General features: G+C 40.2%; 1 protein-coding gene and 1 long non-coding RNA gene across 5 annotated transcripts in view; one reads left to right on the top strand and one right to left on the bottom strand.

The window, feature by feature from the left end:
• sgcd (sarcoglycan, delta (dystrophin-associated glycoprotein)) overlaps positions 1-17,499 on the top strand; it is a 250,164-nt gene that overhangs the window by 70,123 nt on the left and 162,542 nt on the right. For all 3 annotated transcript variants that reach the window (XM_077592722.1, XM_077592724.1, XM_077592723.1), the window contains exon 2: positions 5,631-5,816. In XM_077592722.1, the coding sequence (XP_077448848.1) occupies positions 5,700-5,816 (117 nt within the window). In that variant the 5' untranslated portion in view covers positions 5,631-5,699. The remainder of the gene's footprint in view (positions 1-5,630; positions 5,817-17,499) is intronic.
• LOC144068304 (uncharacterized) overlaps positions 4,828-17,499 on the bottom strand; it is a 35,894-nt gene continuing 23,222 nt past the window's right edge. Inside the window, exons 4-5 of one of the 2 annotated variants that reach the window (XR_013298148.1) lie at positions 6,718-6,795; positions 4,828-4,962 (exon numbers count right to left, since the gene is read on the bottom strand). This is a non-coding gene — a long non-coding RNA (uncharacterized LOC144068304). Of the gene's footprint in view, positions 4,963-6,458; positions 6,796-17,499 lie in introns of those variants that run through there. The other variant, XR_013298147.1, reaches the window with a different exon arrangement.

Here is a 17,499-nt window from a genome sequence, read left to right as displayed (position 1 = left end):
TGGTTAATGTAGAACTGATATGGCCGCGATAAACAAAAAAACGCGAAGTAGGATCAGCTCCATTATAACTACCACAATACATGTTTTGGCCCCATACAGAAATACAAGTGCACAACTACAATTATCAAAAAAGTGTGTACTTATTAAATATTACAGCTATAAGCATGTCAAAACACTGTAATGTATTAATATCTAAATATAATGTATAAATTTTAAAATGTAACTACTTTAAATGCTGTGAAAAAAGTTCCTCTCCGCTTGATATACAGGTAAAGTGTTAGTCCAAGTCCTTTGTTCTCTTGTGGCCATTGGTCCATTGTGTGCAACCTTTGCGGGATTACTGTACTCACCTGACTAAACATGGCAGGTAACAAAACAACTTAAAAAACACCATTGTCTGTTATAACGAATCTGTCAAAACATAGGCTTTGTTCCTGTTTTTTTAAACCATGAGGACGGTCAAACTTGTTGATTAAACCTTGCTTTTACCATGAAGCCAGGCAGCAGCATACACACACATGATGATGGTGATCCGAACGTTCAGTTAATCTTTGAATAAAAATGTAAGGGAAGGCATCCGCTTCCAAAAAAACTTGTTGCTGCCTGTTCCAGCTGGGGCTGGGTCGCGGGGCAGACCTGGCTCGCCGCCTGCATGCACTGCGGGATCGCTGGCCAATGCGGCTAGCATGCGCAACCGGACCGCCGGTCGGCATGCGCCACCAGACCGCCGGGCGAGAAATTAAACTTCCACTTCAGTCCTCCACACCGTCCAACCATCAATTAGCCGTCCAAGGAGCTCTTTTTTGGGATAAGTGAAACGACGTCAGCCCACTGCCCGAATGTAAATGGAATCTGAACTTCCACATTGCTCCGCCTCGACATCCCGCCATGTTCGCCCACCAAAGTGCTCTGTTTCCAGACAAGGCTGATTTCATTCGCCGTAATGTCGCATGGGGCTCTCATTTCTGAAGAAGAAAAATCCACATTTGCTGGTGCTCTCTGCCGTCCAATTCACCGAGCAAGTTTTATTATCAAATAAGCGCCAACAACAACAACGTCAGCCCACTGCCCGGACTTAAATGGAATCTCAACTTCCTCGTTGCTCCGCCTCGACGTCCCGCCATGCTCGCTAGCCAAATTGCTCTGTTTTCGGACAAGGCCGATCAATGTCACCTGGGCCTCTCACTCTCTCTCACTCTCTCTCTCTCTCTCTCTCTCGCTCGCTCGCTCTCTCTCTCTCTCTCGCTCTCTCTCTCTCTCTCTCTCTCTCGCTCTCTCTCTCTCTCTCGCTCTCTCTCTCTCTCTCTCTCTCTCTCTCTCGCGCTCTCTCTCTCTCGCTCTCTCTCTCTCTCTCTCTCTCTCTCTCTCTCTGTCTCTCTCTCTCTCTCTCTCTCTCTCTCTCTCTCTCTGTCTCTGTCTCTGTCTCTGTCTCTGTCTCTGTCTCTCTCTCTCTCTCTCTCTGTCTCTCTCTCTCTCTCTCTCTTTCTCTCTTTCTCTCTTTATCTCTTTCTCTCTTTTTCTCTTTCTCTCTTTCTCTCTTTCTCTCTTTCTCTCTGATTTTCTGAACACATGAAATAAAACAAAATTCCACCCTGCTTTTTTCCCCTTTTATTTCTTGTTCGAAAGTGACAACTATTGGAGTATAGTAATAACTCGGCATACGAGTGCCCGACATACGAGAAATTTGAGATTCAAGTAAATTTTCGAGCAAATATTTATCTTGAGATATGAGACACATTTTGATAGACATTTGATAGATACAGCGGACGAGAGAGGCTGCTCATCAGAACATCATGGGCACTGATTTTCCCGTCGCAACTCCCTCGTGTAATGTCTCTCCGAACACTGGGCGGAGCGTTGCATTTTTTTCATTTTTTTTTTTACCGCTAGTCAGTGAAGAATGGCAGAGCTTCCTTGATAATACGAGAGTAGTATATACTATTTCTCGTTGGCTAGTGGTCGTGCATTATCCTATTGTGAGGACATTTGTGTGCATCATTTTCGGAATATTTAGAAGGGAAGACAAAAGCAAACAACCCCCGATAGGTTCCTTTTAGCTGCAGATGAAAGTCAGGGTGGAGGTGGGGCAAATAGAGCCAAATGTAAAACAAAATTAGAATAAAGTTTACTGTAAGGTTAGATTAACTTTTTGTGTGTGTCTGTATCGTAATCCAAGTTCATTTAAATTTGTTTATGTTATGTTACGAGCACGTTGCCGTGCAAAAAGTCTCCCCTCTCTCTCTCTATCCCCCACTCTCTCTCTCTGTCCCTCTATCTCTCCCCTCTGCGAAATCCGTCTAATTTTAGTACTATTAAACATCATAACCACTAGTTATTTGTTACTCTATTAATAGACGGCGTATTAGAACAAATAAAAAAAAATCCAATCCAATATCCTGTTTTTTGGTGTTTTTTCAGAGGGTTAGAACAAATTAATTTGTTTTTAGTTCATTTTTATGGGAAATGTTCATTTGAGATACGAGTAAATCAACATACGAGCTCAGTTCCGGAACACATTAAGCTCGTATCTCGAGGTACCACTGTACCACTGGAACCATAGAAAGAATTGAGATATTTTGACATTAGAAGCAATATGGCTGACACATCTTAAACTTCTGGTAAGAAAATTGTAATTTCTTTAACTAGAAATCATCAGGCTCTCATTAAGATAGACTTATTTCTTTTTTCAAATTGAATAATTTGTTATTAATTATTTATTATAAATGTGCTTGAAATATTAATCATTATATGTGGAATATTAATCATTGTATGTATATGTGAAATATTAATCATTATAAGCAGACAAACGCTCAGAATAACTGTTACCGAAGGACACTTCCCCCTGCAGCTGGCTCCGAGGGTGTTTAATTGTTTTGCCCTATTCCGAGGACTATTGACCTGACAGATCACCCAGTCCCGGGCTGCGAGGACTGTTGATCTGGGTTCGCAATGAAGATCTGTGAAGGACTCTTAAATTGCTTTGACTTGGATTCCGGAGCAGATGGCGATAATCGAATCGACTTCCGAAAATACTCGCATATTGTTTTAAAATAGTGTTGCTTGCTTCCCCTGGAAATTGTTTTGCTTGCTTGTGTAAATTCTTATGCAGTTGTTTTTGTTTTCCAACCTTAATTGTTGTTTTGAAGACCTGATATGCAATTGTTGTTGCAGTTGTTTTTTGACCTTAATTGTGTTATTCGGTTAGCTTATGCAATTGTTTTGAATAAGATAACCTTAATTGTTTTGATTCTAATGCAACTAAATGGACAGAAGAGGATGTCTTTCATTAGAATGATCCGTGACGGGGACGAGTCAGGATTGATTCTCACTTGCAAGTTAACGCTGGATTATGTCTCTGATGTCTTTCCTTTTATTAAAGTATATCTATTAATGAACCTATCATTTTGCATTTACAAAGACAGGCATATTAACTTCCTTATGATATTGACCTTAATAATATGCTTTAGATTCATACAGTATCTCAGAAATACCACTTGTGATGATTTTTCTCAAGATTTTCCCTTCAAAGTAACACATTTTTACTCCCTATTAAAACCATGAATATGTAGGTGAACATTGGGAATCAGGGTGGCGGCTAATACGCGCTAAATTGTAAAATTAGAAAATTTCAAGGCAACTTTCAGGGTGCGGCTTATACGCGTGGGTGGCTAATATGCGATTAAATACGGTACTTGTGCCTGCCATTGCTTGCTCAGGCCGCCGCCATCTTACCGTAGTTAAACATGCTATGACTGGCCAGACACGAGTAGCCTTGATACATTTTTTCGTAGTGTTTACCATGTCAGCACATCCCAATCGTTGTTAAGACTGATCAAAGGTCGAACATTAAAATATCAGCCTTGATACCTGCGAAATGTGTACTGCATGCTATTTATTATTGCATCCAGAGTCTCCGACACACTTCCTGGTTGTAATGCTCACGTGACTTCCTTTTTGTATTCGTCCACGTGCAGGCAACACCCTTTCGGAATGTGCAATTCAGCAGACGATGCTTTCGATTCATACAGTAGCTCAGAAATCCCACGTGCAATAATTTTTTAAAAGATTTTCCCTCAAAGTAACACATTAGTATTCCCTATTAAAACCATGAAAATGGAGGTAAAAAATGTGAATCAGGGGGCGTCTTATACGAGAGAAATCGTAAATTTCAATGATTTTAAGGCAATTTTAAGGGTACGTCTTACACGCGGAGGTGGTCAATGTGCGAGACAATATGGTATATATATACACCGTTAAATCTCTATTTCAACGGCATGCCGCTCTATTCCCCCGAAGTGCTGTTCAATTAGAGTTGCTGTTCAAATAGAGTTGCTGTTCAAATACAGTTGCCGTTCAATTAGAGTTGCCGTTCAATTAGAGGGTGCCGCTCTATTTTTTGACTAGCTGGTCAGAATTTTGGAAAGATTTGGTACAATTTATGGATGAAAAGAGAAACCAGGTAACATATGCATATTTATTTAACAAAAGGCACAAATACAAGGCGATTACTGGTAAGTAATTACAAATTCACTGATGAAAATAAAGTGACACGTCGCTGTTGTAGCTGTCCTCCTCATTCACATCACCTTCTGCATCAGCCTAGCCTTTCTGAGTGAGTTCACGTTCATCGTCGCCGGCATTGGCTCGCGCTTGCTGGAGAAGTTGCAAACCAGTCTAAATTGGGCCGTCTGACCTGAAACAATGGATCTGGCAATCCTCCGAGCAGTCGAGAGCGTTGGTCAGTCCGCATCCCTTGAACAACTGGATGATTAGATCCTTCGGCAGATGATCCCAAGCATCGACCATCCATTTCAAATAAACTTTCATTGATGGTGCCCGCATGTTGCTGAATTTGGTGTTGCTCTTCTCGCTGTGCAACATCCAGTTCCAACTGTCGGACTTTGGCCTTGCATGGGGCGATCCAATAGACGTCGGGGGCATGTATGAATTTGGTGCAGCCTCCTGGAATCACGGCCACATCAATATGGAGCTTCTTCAATTGGTTCTTGGTGGCTTATGCTAATGTGACAACTTTATGAATCCCAGGCAAGAAGGCGCTTACCAAACATAGAACCGATGATCCATAAAACCTCAATTTCACCGGCATGCCGCTCTATTTTTCAACCTTTCCCCCATAGTGACGTTCAATTAGAGGTGCCGTTCAAATAGAGGTGCCGTTCAAATAGAGGTGCTGCTCAAATTGAGGTTTTTATGTGTGTGATAATAATAATTGTACAATGATCCAAGCTACAATACTTGCAGTTTATATAGAACAGAGACCAGGAAAATATTGGGAACCTGCTGGTAAAACAGCTGTGGTATGATTTTTTGTGTGTCATTTTCAAGCAGTAAGCTAATAAAGTTGTACCATCCACTTTTTGTTTTTATTGTTAAATAGAGCAGCATCATCACAACGATGTCACCAGAGGTGACTAAATGCCATTTTACCTTTTCTAATATTAGAGTAGTGCCTGCAACTTTGCTGATTGGCTAAATAAGAGTCGTTTAACATGGAAAGTGCCAACCTACATGACCACTGTGGGATTTGAAGCTGCTGCCGGTAAAGGTTTATGGAAAAAAAAATACTTAAACGCTGACACGCTCCACTGGTCGCCTCTTTTTTTCGGAAGGGATGACGACTGGAGGCGAGCGGCGGAGGACGAAAGAGGAGTCGTAATGACCATGTGGCCCCGGAGAGGATGACCAGCTCAGCGGCGGCCCATCCTTCACGCGCCTGCCTGGATCGCTCTGCCGTTCCGTCTCAAGTGATTAGGGAAAGCCCATCGCATGCTGAGTCAGCATCCTTGCACGCTGAGGTGAGCTTCTTTTTTCTCTTTTGTGATCCCTTCATTCTCCTTGAAAGAATATTGTTGTATCGCTACAAACTGCATAGAACTTGATTGGGGTCCCAGCTATGGAGGTAGGGGAATGGGACTCTACAGGCATTTTTGGAAGCTACTTTGGGATATAAAATGCAGTGAATGGTGTTTAAAATTAGGGTCTCCCTGACTGTCAAGGCCCCAAATGTGGCCAACATTGACCATGTGGTTCATTTTACTGTCTTAAAACTAACCTTAGCATGTTCAGTATTTTCCATGATGGGAAGTGAAAAATGCAATGAAGGAGAACTCAGACACATAGAAATTTCTTTCTTTCATAATCGGTTCCAGAGTTATTGAAAAACGAACAAACTGACTGATATTGCTTTGCCCTTGACCATTATAAAGTCTAATTGCAGGAAAACATCAGCTTTGTCCCTCATCTGAGCTAAGACGTGGTCTACGAATATGCACTTTATTTATTCTGTTAGTATTTCACTCAACTAATTAAACTAACCCATAATTTATGATTCATTCAATGGTCTACCAAAATGACAGAGAACGGACTGAACTAAAAGAAGCAACTTGTTTGTTTCACGATGTTACTTTAATTTAATTCATTAAAAAGGATTGCTGTGAACAAGCATAGTTATTTTTGTTTAATGCAATCAATAAAGATCCTTAAAACAATTCCCTCATTCCTCCCATTCATTGACATACCACTGTTCTTTTAGTTCTTTTTTCATTCGTGAAGCTTTGTTCAGTAGAGTGCCTTATTTTGTAGTTTCCATACAATAGAGCAAGATTAAATCAACTATAAGTTAAATTGATTATATCAGTTAAGTACAATAACTGTTTTGTACAGGGTGTATGTGGTGGTAGTCATCCAGATATTTACCTCTTCTCTATTAACTTGCTTCCGTTGTCATCCTTTGGCGTTCATATTGTGACAGTTGGCATTTATGGGGGTCCCTCCCTATTGCAAAGGAATCAGAAAATAGAACTCTATTATTATTATTAGTATTATTTTTTGTGTTTTTATTGTTATTATTATTATTTCATGATTTTTTAGTGTTCTTATTGTTCTTATTATTATTGTTATTATTGTTATTGTTACTATTATTATTATTATTATTATTAATATTAATATTAATATTTATTTTTAACCAACAGCCGCCACTGCTGGTGATAGAGTGATGGATGTAATATAGCTCGCCATACCAGCTGGCAAACTGCTCAATTGAATGAACACTCCCTTTAAATTAATCGAGTGCATTCACTTTTAGCCTCCCAAAATCTTTTTCACTTTCTTTTACTGCCAATTTGTACTTTTTGACTATTTTCTGTACTTTAGTACTGTTTTATCCCCCACCAATGTCACAAACAGAGTAGTTACTCAAACTGCAACGAGAGGCATTCAAGTTTCAATCTTGAAAGTAGCCGTGGAGACAAAATTGAATCAATTCAATCCATTACTGCACAATTAAAAGCATGAAATCCACTCCAGAATGATAGTTGGAATCATCAGAGAGTGAAAATCTCAGCGATAAGAACATTGGGCTTCTTGCATTTCACGCAGTCAAGCTCCCCGCCAATTCGAGACCATTGAAGTAATTAGTTTGTGCCTTTAAGCCAAGATAGAAACACCCTCTTTAACGAGTGAAACCCAAATCACACTGCACTACAATATACTGTCATCTCTCCACGGAACTAAAAAGGATTTCTCAGGTGGTTCCTGAGAGCCGCAGGATAAGGCAACAACAACAATAACAACAACAACAACAAAGGATTTATAAAATCAAATCAGAAGGAGCATTATCAAAATTTGTCATGTCTACTGTAGTTTTTAGTATACATGTATCGGGCTATGTTTTATGGCACATATGCTGTAGAAAAACGAAAAATTGAACTGAGAACGACATTTGACATGTTCTTTGTGTTCTAACTGTGCTTGTGGGAGATCTTGTAACGTCTTAAAAGCTTTATTTAAAAGCAACTCACAATGTTACCTTGCAAATTTGCGGATTACACATTTGTTTTATTGAATCTACTCTTTGTTATTTGTTGAATTATTTTTTCTTTTTTATAATAAAAAGCTTTTATTCTCTTTTTACTCCCATTTTGGGGTTCACTTGCAAATATACTATTGTCTGGAAGCAAAAGTCAAAATTGGATCACAGGGGATTTGTCAAAAATTGTTTATGAAATAAAATGAGGAAAATATTATAGCCTGCATACACTTGTGTCGTATTCAGAATGGATGTGGAATGTTTATTAATTAATGGATTTAAAAAAACTTTGCTACGTCTATAATTGATTACTTATAAGAGGTGAGATAGTATGTGCGGGGATAGGCTGCAGCACCCCCCGCGACCCTAATAAGGATGAAGCGGTTCAGAAAATGAGATGAGATGAGATAGTATGTATGCCTAGTCTGAGTGCTCTGTGGCCCACCCAGTACACTGCACATTTTTAGCAGCACCAAATGAAAGTTTTTTTCACCAGCCATGAGGATAATTAAATGTCTCAATGTTAAAATGTATGAACAAATAAAAACTAATAGGATGTTGTATTAAGAATCCTTTCAGGTATGTAGAGTCGATGGTTCAATCATCATGCTTTGTAGTATTGAGTAGCTTGTCCTCAAAAGCCAACACGAAAGGAAAAGAGTGGGAAGGAACTTTTGCATGCTACATAAAGGGTGCTCCAACTTTTTTGCTCCAAGATCTACTTTTCAAGGAGTTAACCTTCCACGATCTAGCTTTTTTACAGGCCACTGACAAAGCTCAGCAATTATGTATTGATATACCTCACATTAGACTATCAACATGTATGGGAGCGGTAGGGAACAGGGATGAAAATCTACTCTCGATTCATGCTAAAGCTTACTGAGGACATGCCAAAATTCAGAAGAGCCCAGCTCAGGAAACCAACAGAGGAGAAGGATCAAAATGGTATTGTTGTGCGATCTACCAATCGTACTTTGGCGATCTACAAAATGGTTGTTAAAAGTAGCCGAGTGCACAAAAAATGCCTTCTGCCTTTTCAATGCACTCCACATGTCCTTTCATACACAATAATGGTTGCTTGAAGAGTCCTCCCACAAGCCAGTATGATCATCGATTTGTATGTGATGCTACACTGACACTAATTAATTGCAACCCCAAACTCCAGTTGAATGACTTTCACACTAGGATCAGATTATTTAGCATTGTGACCTTTTCCTTAAATAGCAGCAGGTTTACCAGATTAGAGTTTATGGAAGGATACATTCAAGGGGTTGCTCCTCACCGTTCTCCCTATTGTAGAAGAAGCATATCTTCTTTTAATAAACGCTTCGAGCTGAAAATTCTGTGAACTTTTCAGAAAGCTGCTGCCGCTTGCAAGTTTTTTTCTTTTATGGCAGATAATCACCCGGACACAGTAACCGTATTCACACAACATTTTACAAGAAGAATACCGCTTGAGCGGGAAGTGAAACGTTAGCACTTTTCAACCAAAACATTATGTTCTAGAAGCTGGCTCTTATTCCACATCCCCCATTTGTGAACAAAGCATATAGAGGCGTTTGAAGAATTTTACCATTCCACAAGCTTGACCACCGCTCAAAGGAAAACCGTTACAATACTGTAAAAAAAAGTAAGATGCAAAACAAATGTCCACCTGCATGTGCGAGTTCACGTCTTAATTGAATATTTTTTTACAAAGACATTATTGAGCAAATCTGATTTGGTAAATTCACTTGTCATTTACCGTTAATATAGACTGTACATAACTTGAAGTAGGGCGGCCAGATGGCGTGAGTGTTTAGTGTGTGGGCCTCACAGCCCTGAGGTCCTGGGTTCAAATCCAGGTCATGTCCATCTGTGTGGAGTTTGCATGTTTTCCCGGGTCTGCGTGGGTTTCCTACAGGTACTCTGGTTTCCTCCCACATTCAAAAAACATGCGTGGTAGGCTGATTGGACACTCTAACTTGCCCCTAGCTATGGGTGTGAGTATGCATGGTTGTCCGTCTCCTTGTGCCCTGCGATCGGCTGGCTACCGAATCAGGGTGTCTCCCGCCTCTGGCCGGAGTCAGATGGAATAGGTTCCAGCACCCTCCGTGACCCTAATGAGATTAAAGCAGCTCAGAAAATGAGATGAGAGATAGCTTGAAGTTGTCCATTATTAATTATTCCCATGGAATATTGCATTTCTGAAGGCGTTTGAAATATTACCAAAGACTGTTGTTCTGAAATAAAACATGTCCATTAATGTCTTTCCAGATAAACTTTTATTAGACTATCAATTGAATACCTTTAGTATTAGACTCATGAGCAAAGATTAAGTTGTTATAAAGATAGAAATTAGCCGGCGGCTACAATCTTATATATTCACATATATATGTTCATTAACATGAATATAAATATGTTCTTTAATAAATGCTGTCGCTTATAAAATAAATCAATATCTCAATAATATAATTTAGTTGATAGTATAAGGAAAGCATCAATGGCAAAAAGAGTAACTTCATCAGAGTCAAGACCCAATATTGAACTAACATGCAGTATTTGCCTTTTTAAATATGCCAAACAGTAGATTTAGATAAATATTCTTCAACACAGTTTTCCTGCTGGGTTTAAAGATGTACTCGTTTAATAGCAAATGTGCGGCTATATCGCCAAAGCACCTAACCGTGTATTCTACATTACTCATGACACACACTTCTGGATCCAGACCAGCATTTTGCTGAGCAACGGGAGACACTGGGGTTGAATTATTAAACAAATCAACATATTCCGAGCTTGTGTGTTCATGTGAAATCGGTAATGAGGCCGCTGGAGATGAGTCCATGAGTAGTTTTGGAGATGTAGTATTATATCTGTATTTGGCCCCCCATTGTCTTGAAGTGTGTGAATGTCACAACTTTGTTCAAATCCGCATCCATGCTCAGGACCTCTTGCTTGATAACTGCATTCATCATGTGTAATCTTACCAAGCCATCGGGTCCTCTTAGTTGTTTTTTTTTAATAGTGAATACCGAGAGTCATTGTTATAAAGCCAGAGCAAATCTAATCTGTAATCGTAGACATGATGTATTGGCTCTATTTTTGGCGTGTGGTGAACGCAAGTCTAGACATTCATGTTGTTGCACTCGGCAGATAAGGATTTCAGAATGGGGGATTTTGAAAACGGGCATTTTGTAGCCGTCGAATACTTTCGCAACAGTCAGCTGGCAGCTTTGCTATCCCTTTTAATGTGTCAGAGTAGTGGATGACTTTCTGTCCTCTGGATGACAGAAGAAAAAGTTTTGGTGGAGTTGTAAAGTGGATTCGTACATGGAACTCACAGGAAGATTGAATTGAATTGAATGCTTTTAATTTCATTATACACGTATAATGAGATTTAAAGCTTCACCATGAAGTGTACAAATAACAACAAACAAACAACTAAATAAGTTATCGGTACCCGGACGTTTCGTCGACGGACACTTGGTCGCTTACTCAATGGCAGCTTATTGATGATGTGTATAATTTGGGACAATAATAGTATAAAAGAGGCAAGTTTGTCTATACGAGGGGTGGGCAAACTTTTTGACTTGCGGGCCAGAATGGATACTAAAATTTGACAGAGGGGCCGGTTCAGGAGCATTTGGAAACGCAATGTAATTTATCAAACCTGGGGATTGAAATGTAAGAAAAAGGACACATCTGAAGGTGAGAATTTATTTTCAAATTTACTTTCAACATTAAGAACATATTATTATTCAACGAAAGAAAGCAGTCTTTAAATTGAGAGTGATGAGCGGCATGTTGTTCTCTAAGTTACACTCCAAAAAAGGTCTAGACTAGTGCGTCATCAATCGGGGAAACGAGGGTATTGCAGGGCAAAGGGAAATGAATGAGGTCATTGATTTTTACTATAATTTGGACAACGTCGGCGGGCCGGATTAAAAAGCCTAACGGGCCGTATATGGCCCGCGGCCGTAGTTTGAAAGACATGTACACACAACGCCAGTAATACGCAACTTATTGATAATTTTGATATTAGATATTTAGATATTAATGCTCTGACATTGTCAATGCAATCAATGACAAACTCTCTCTCTCATGATTATAATTTTGAGAGAGAGAGATTACCTGGTTGATCGCTTTGAACAGTAAAGTCTCTCTCTCTCCCCCTCTCTCTCTCATGATTATAATTTTGAGAGCGAGCGAATCCGGCGACGAATTGTCCGTCGACCAAACGTCCGTTCGACAAAACGTCCGGTCGATGAATTGTCCGTCGACCAAACTTCTGTTCGACAAAACGTCCGGTCGACGAACTGTCCGTCGACCAAACGTCCGGGGACGAAGTGTCCATCGACCAAGTGTCCGTCGACCAAGTGTCCGTCAAAGAAACGTCCGGTCACGAGTGCAAGTGCAAGATAACAAATTAGTCTTGATTAGGTCCTCCTAGGCGCAGAACTCGAGTTGAGTATGGAAATGTACGTGAGTCTGTTTTTGTTTGGCCGTTTGCCCCAGAGGGCAGCAGGTTGAAGAAGTGGAAGCCGGGATGTGTATTGTATTTAATGGTGCTCTTTTTTCACTTTAATATTCCATATTCAATGATATTTTCCTAATTTCCTGCGGGCCAATAAAAGCCGGGTAGCAGGCTGCCATTGGGAAAACCCACTTCTATAGCCAGGAAGCCCTTTAACTCGCATCGAGATGTCAAAAATGCCAGTTTCACTCCTCTTTGTACCAAAATTTCACAAAAAGGCAGGAAGGCACTCCTATTCTATGAGCCCATGGCCTCTCGGATTAAGCCCCTCCTAAAATGTAGAAATAATATAGGCAACATTTGCATTTAGTAAACACCCTGAATGGATTTTTACACTAGTCAAAACTTTTCCCTTCTGTTCTGGTAGTGAATATATTTTATCTGCACTATTTTTGTCCTAAATCCTCCTGAATGCTAGTGGTAACAGACAGCTTGGATTAACTCTTGCTTGACAGCCAGACTGTTATTCTGTTTACTTTGCATGTTGTGTCAAACCACACAGATGACAAATGCAAAATATTGATCAAACAGTAAGATACAGGAATTTACACACAACTGTGAATGCACACCCACAAACATATTTTTGCAGTTCCTCTCTTCAACAGGGTGTAGTTCGCCTTTAAAATCTGTTAATTTCAATAGCGTTGTCATCGGCACTTTTTCGTAAACACAGTGTTCCTGCTTGCTACTAGGACTCAGTACTGAATATTATTATTATTTTTTTAAAGTTCATAAAAATGAAAATTCACGCTGAAACTTGCAAGCGGAAGCACTCCTCTTCCACTAGCTAGTAGGACTCTTCACTGAAAAAATGGTAGTTATATTAGGGGTGACCCTACTTTGCGATTTTTCGATTATTGCGGCCATGTCTGTTCTACACTGAACCGCGATATTCGAGGGATTACTGTATTGCCACGATTCGCCTCGGGTGCATAGCAGACAACCCAGGAAGCAGGAAAGTGCTGGTGCACAACAGAGGGTTTTATTTACAAAAATATTCGTACAAAAATAATAAACTGTCAGGAGCGGCTCATTTGGCCCTCCTAGCTTGCCCTCAGGTTTGAGCAGCTGCAAACAATCCGTGATTACTTCCTGATATGGGTATTTAAGCACCACGCAAATGGTTAGTCATGGTCGGATCATCCTGCCTGACACATCACTTGTCACAGCATACATCGATCGCTACAAGGTATTATTCCCCATACTCCGGTTCTGTTACATTTTGGGATATACAAGCCCTTGTTATTTTGTAAAGCATTTGAGTCATTTAAGCTACTGTCATGAGAACAGCCCGTCTCGTTCTATCCTGCTTCCCCACTCCTGGGTCCGAATCTCCCCGATCGCGCCACGGCGTCTCGGCGTGATCGTAACATAAACAATGGGACAAAAAATGGCAACTAACTGCTGGGAACGCACACTGACGAAGAGGCAAAACGTGACTTACGTGATGGAGGAAACACGAGACAGTGGGCAATATCCAACCCCTCCGGCCCCCAAGACATGTCAGATACAGGGGTTTAAATACACACACACAGGGGCCGATTACCAAACACACCCACCTGGTCACATAAGGGAAGTGGAGCTGGGAGGGACACAAGAGTTTTCACGTAGTATTGTATTTTTTTTCTGTAATATTACAACTTTAACTTACTTTTCCTACAAAAAATGTCATGACATTTATTTTCTTTTATATAAAATATTTTGGGCGAAAAAGAAAACATTTCAAATCAACAGTGCCACCTTTTTTTCTTGCACCTCTAAGTATTACAGTGTTTTTCTCTTCAGTTTATTGTGTCCAGTTGTTGGCTTATAAATGGTTCCATGGCCTCTTAGGACATCTTTGACACGCACTTCCCAGGACGCATGGATACGAGTTCCCAGCTGTGATCTCAACTCTTGTTACACAACTCACTTGTTTCCCACCTTCCACCTTGCCTCTAATCCGGACCACTGGAGAATCCATTCAAATGAAAATCATTCCGTGGGTGCTATTGTGGGGCATTTGCGTAGTGTCGGTGTGACAAGACCTATGAAAAACTGCCATCTCCCCGCAGTGCAAATTTGAAATGTCGAACAATACAAATACTCACACAAGTGTGAGAGGTTTAATTCTCACAGATGAGCATGTTATTTATAGCATTGAAGAATGGATAAAGTTGCACATTAGCAAGACAACCATCAATACATCTATTTTCCATGTTTTTTGAGACATGTAGCTGGCGCCGATGCTAATGAATGATCGCATTAAAATTCCAAGATGAGATTCGTAATGATAGCACGTTTACTCGGCGTTGAATATTGGCAATCGGTTTAAAGTCTCTCAGGGAAAACTGGGGGGAGCAATGCAAATGAGTTGAATTGGTTCACATGGGATTAGCTCTTACATGAAATATGTAAGTCTATCAAATATTCATAAGGTCTAATGCAATAATTTTTCGGCAGCTGGTAGCCACAACTCCTACAATTGTGTAGAGTAAATGGGACCATGTTCATGCCAAAATAGTTACATTTTATTTATGAATTGTCCTCCTTTTTCTTCTTTTTTAGCATAATATCAAAACTGAACATTTTGCTCAGTTGTGCTTTTCCTCAAGAAATTGTTTGTCATGAGATGTATTTTCTATATTTCAGAATAAATGCTTTAAATTGTGATCTCATATTCCATTAGTGTACAAATTACTTTTTAATTTTGGTTTTATTGTAATTTTTCTCTGTAGTAAATCAATGGTGGTCCGTGGATTTTCTCATAGCGCCTTCAACGAATCAATCCAACCCTCAAAAACTATTTCATGGCTATAAAACCTCTACTGCAGCTACAGCTGCGACACATAAAAAATAATCAATAAATCAATGCACAAAAATGGGGTCAAATCCACTTCCTAACAGCATTTAATGATTAAATACAAATACTGGAGCTTTTCAGACATTACAACCGGGCCGGGGAGGGGGGGGGGGGGGATATTTTCCCGGGAAAAGACAGCGATGAACGTCAATGGCGTACCAGCAAACATTGCCCGAAAATGGGGTAAAATCCGGCCAAAAACAGCATTTATTGATTAAATACAAATACTGGAGCTTTTTAGACATCAGAACCGGGCCCGGAGTATCATTTCCCCGGGAAAAAGACAGCGATGAACGTCGATACGTCCATATACGTCTATACGCGAAACGGCAAAAATTGCACTAAAATTGGGTAAAATCCACTTCCTAGCAGCATTTATTGATTATATACAAATACTGGAGCTTTTCAGACATTAGAGGGGGGTGATTTCCCCGGGAAAAGACAGCGATGGACGTCAATGGCGAAACGGCAAAAATTCTTTTTAACTGTACACAATATCCATCCTCCTTTCTTTCTTCCTTCTTTTCTATCGCCATCAAAGCTAATGCTGAAAGTCGAGCCTGTCCTGTCGTATTTCTGGCATAGTCCGTCTTGAAAATGGCTTTAAATCCACTGGTAAAACTATCTTTAGTAGTATAATAAGTTTATAGTCTTTGAACTTTGTTCTGGCTCAATAATTATTCCAACAAAGTATTACCTTACTTAAAGAATATTTTACTTATTTTTCTACAATAATGATTTATGATTATAATATACAGCAACCCAATGGTGCAGTGGTTCTTCCGCCTGACTTTGATGCAGGCAATCGGAGTTCGATTCCCACTTGGTGGCATCGTGAGTTGTTGTCTTTCTCTCTGTGTGCCGTATGACTGACTGGCAACCAGTCTAGGGTGTAGTCTGCCTTTTGCCCATAGACAGTTGGGTTAGGCTCCAGCAACACCTTCAACCCTTAGAGGATGGGTGGTATGGAAGATGAATGCATTAATGATTATATTATACCAACTTTGTCATTGTCTTGTTTTAACACACTGTTTAACACACTCTGGCAGACGCTATAGGTCCCACAAAGTACGGACAAATAGGCTTAAGGACAGTTTTTCCCCACATCCATCAGAACTCTAAATTTGCGGTAACACAACACACATTCCCTTCTGAGGTAATATGAAAAGATGTTTGGGTGGTGATCTGCCTCCTACTAGCTGACTGAAGGTAAGTGAAAGACAGTGAGAGGTAAGTGACCTGTATCCATAACAGCAGAATGCCAAATTACAAGTCCATAACTATCACTTATTTAGGTCTTTTGCCGAGTAAACACACCTTATGGAGAAGCACTACCAATTTCGTCATACGCAGTTTCTGGGTGTGATGACAAGTAGGCTTTTGTTGTTGATGATGACGACAGGGCCTATGTCCGATTATTATTATTATTATTTTAGACTACATAGATTTTAATACAGGGCGGCTTGGCGTGTGAGTGGTTCGCGCGTTGGCCTCACATTTATGGGATCCTTGGTTCAAATCCAGGTCGGTCCACCTGCGTGGAGTTTGCATGTTCTCTCCGGGTGTGTGTGGGGTTTCTCTCCAAAAACATGCATGTTAGGACACTCTAAATCAGGGGTCTCGAACTCAATTTACCTGGGGGCCGCTAGAGGCCGAGTCTGGGTGAGACTGGGCCGCATCAGGATTTCCACAAGAAAAGCACTGATAAAACATTCCAACGTTATCAAATATCTTTATTTTTTAACAAAAAATAATGAATTAAATAAATTAACTTAAAGATGAATAAAAAATAAATAAATCAGTAATACAAAACCAAATAATACTAATGAGCATACAGTAGATATACACTGGCTGGCTAAGTAGAGAAAATGAATTATTTTTATTCCATTTCAAATGTCTGTATTAACAGCTCTTTAACCTTTAACTTTCTGAACTTGAATGGAACATTGAACATGAAATATTCTGAACACGGCTTCTCTTGCCTACTCCTTGCTGCTAGAGACCTGGCAGCGCTTCTTCTCACATAGTCACATTTGGCTTGAGGGAGGAAGCAGTGGAGACCCTCAGTAGAGCTTGAAGATGCTCATCAGTAAGTCTGGACCTGTACTTGGACTTATTGAAGTTCAAGGTGGAGAAGAGCTTCTCACACAAGTATGTGCTCCCAAAAAGGCACATGGTCCGCTTGAACCTTCGGGAAAGTTCAGGGAAGCTGGGGGTCAACTCTCTCAAAAATTGCCCAAGCTTGTCTGCTTCTCCACTCAGCTCCCTGAACTTGGCTTTGAGTGCAGAGTTGCACTGCAGGTCAATGAGCTCCAT

Source organism: Stigmatopora argus, chromosome 22 (genome assembly GCF_051989625.1).
Source record: "Stigmatopora argus isolate UIUO_Sarg chromosome 22, RoL_Sarg_1.0, whole genome shotgun sequence".
NCBI classification, from domain to species: Eukaryota; Metazoa; Chordata; class Actinopteri; order Syngnathiformes; family Syngnathidae; genus Stigmatopora; species Stigmatopora argus.
This window is presented reverse-complemented; position numbering and strand designations above follow the sequence as displayed.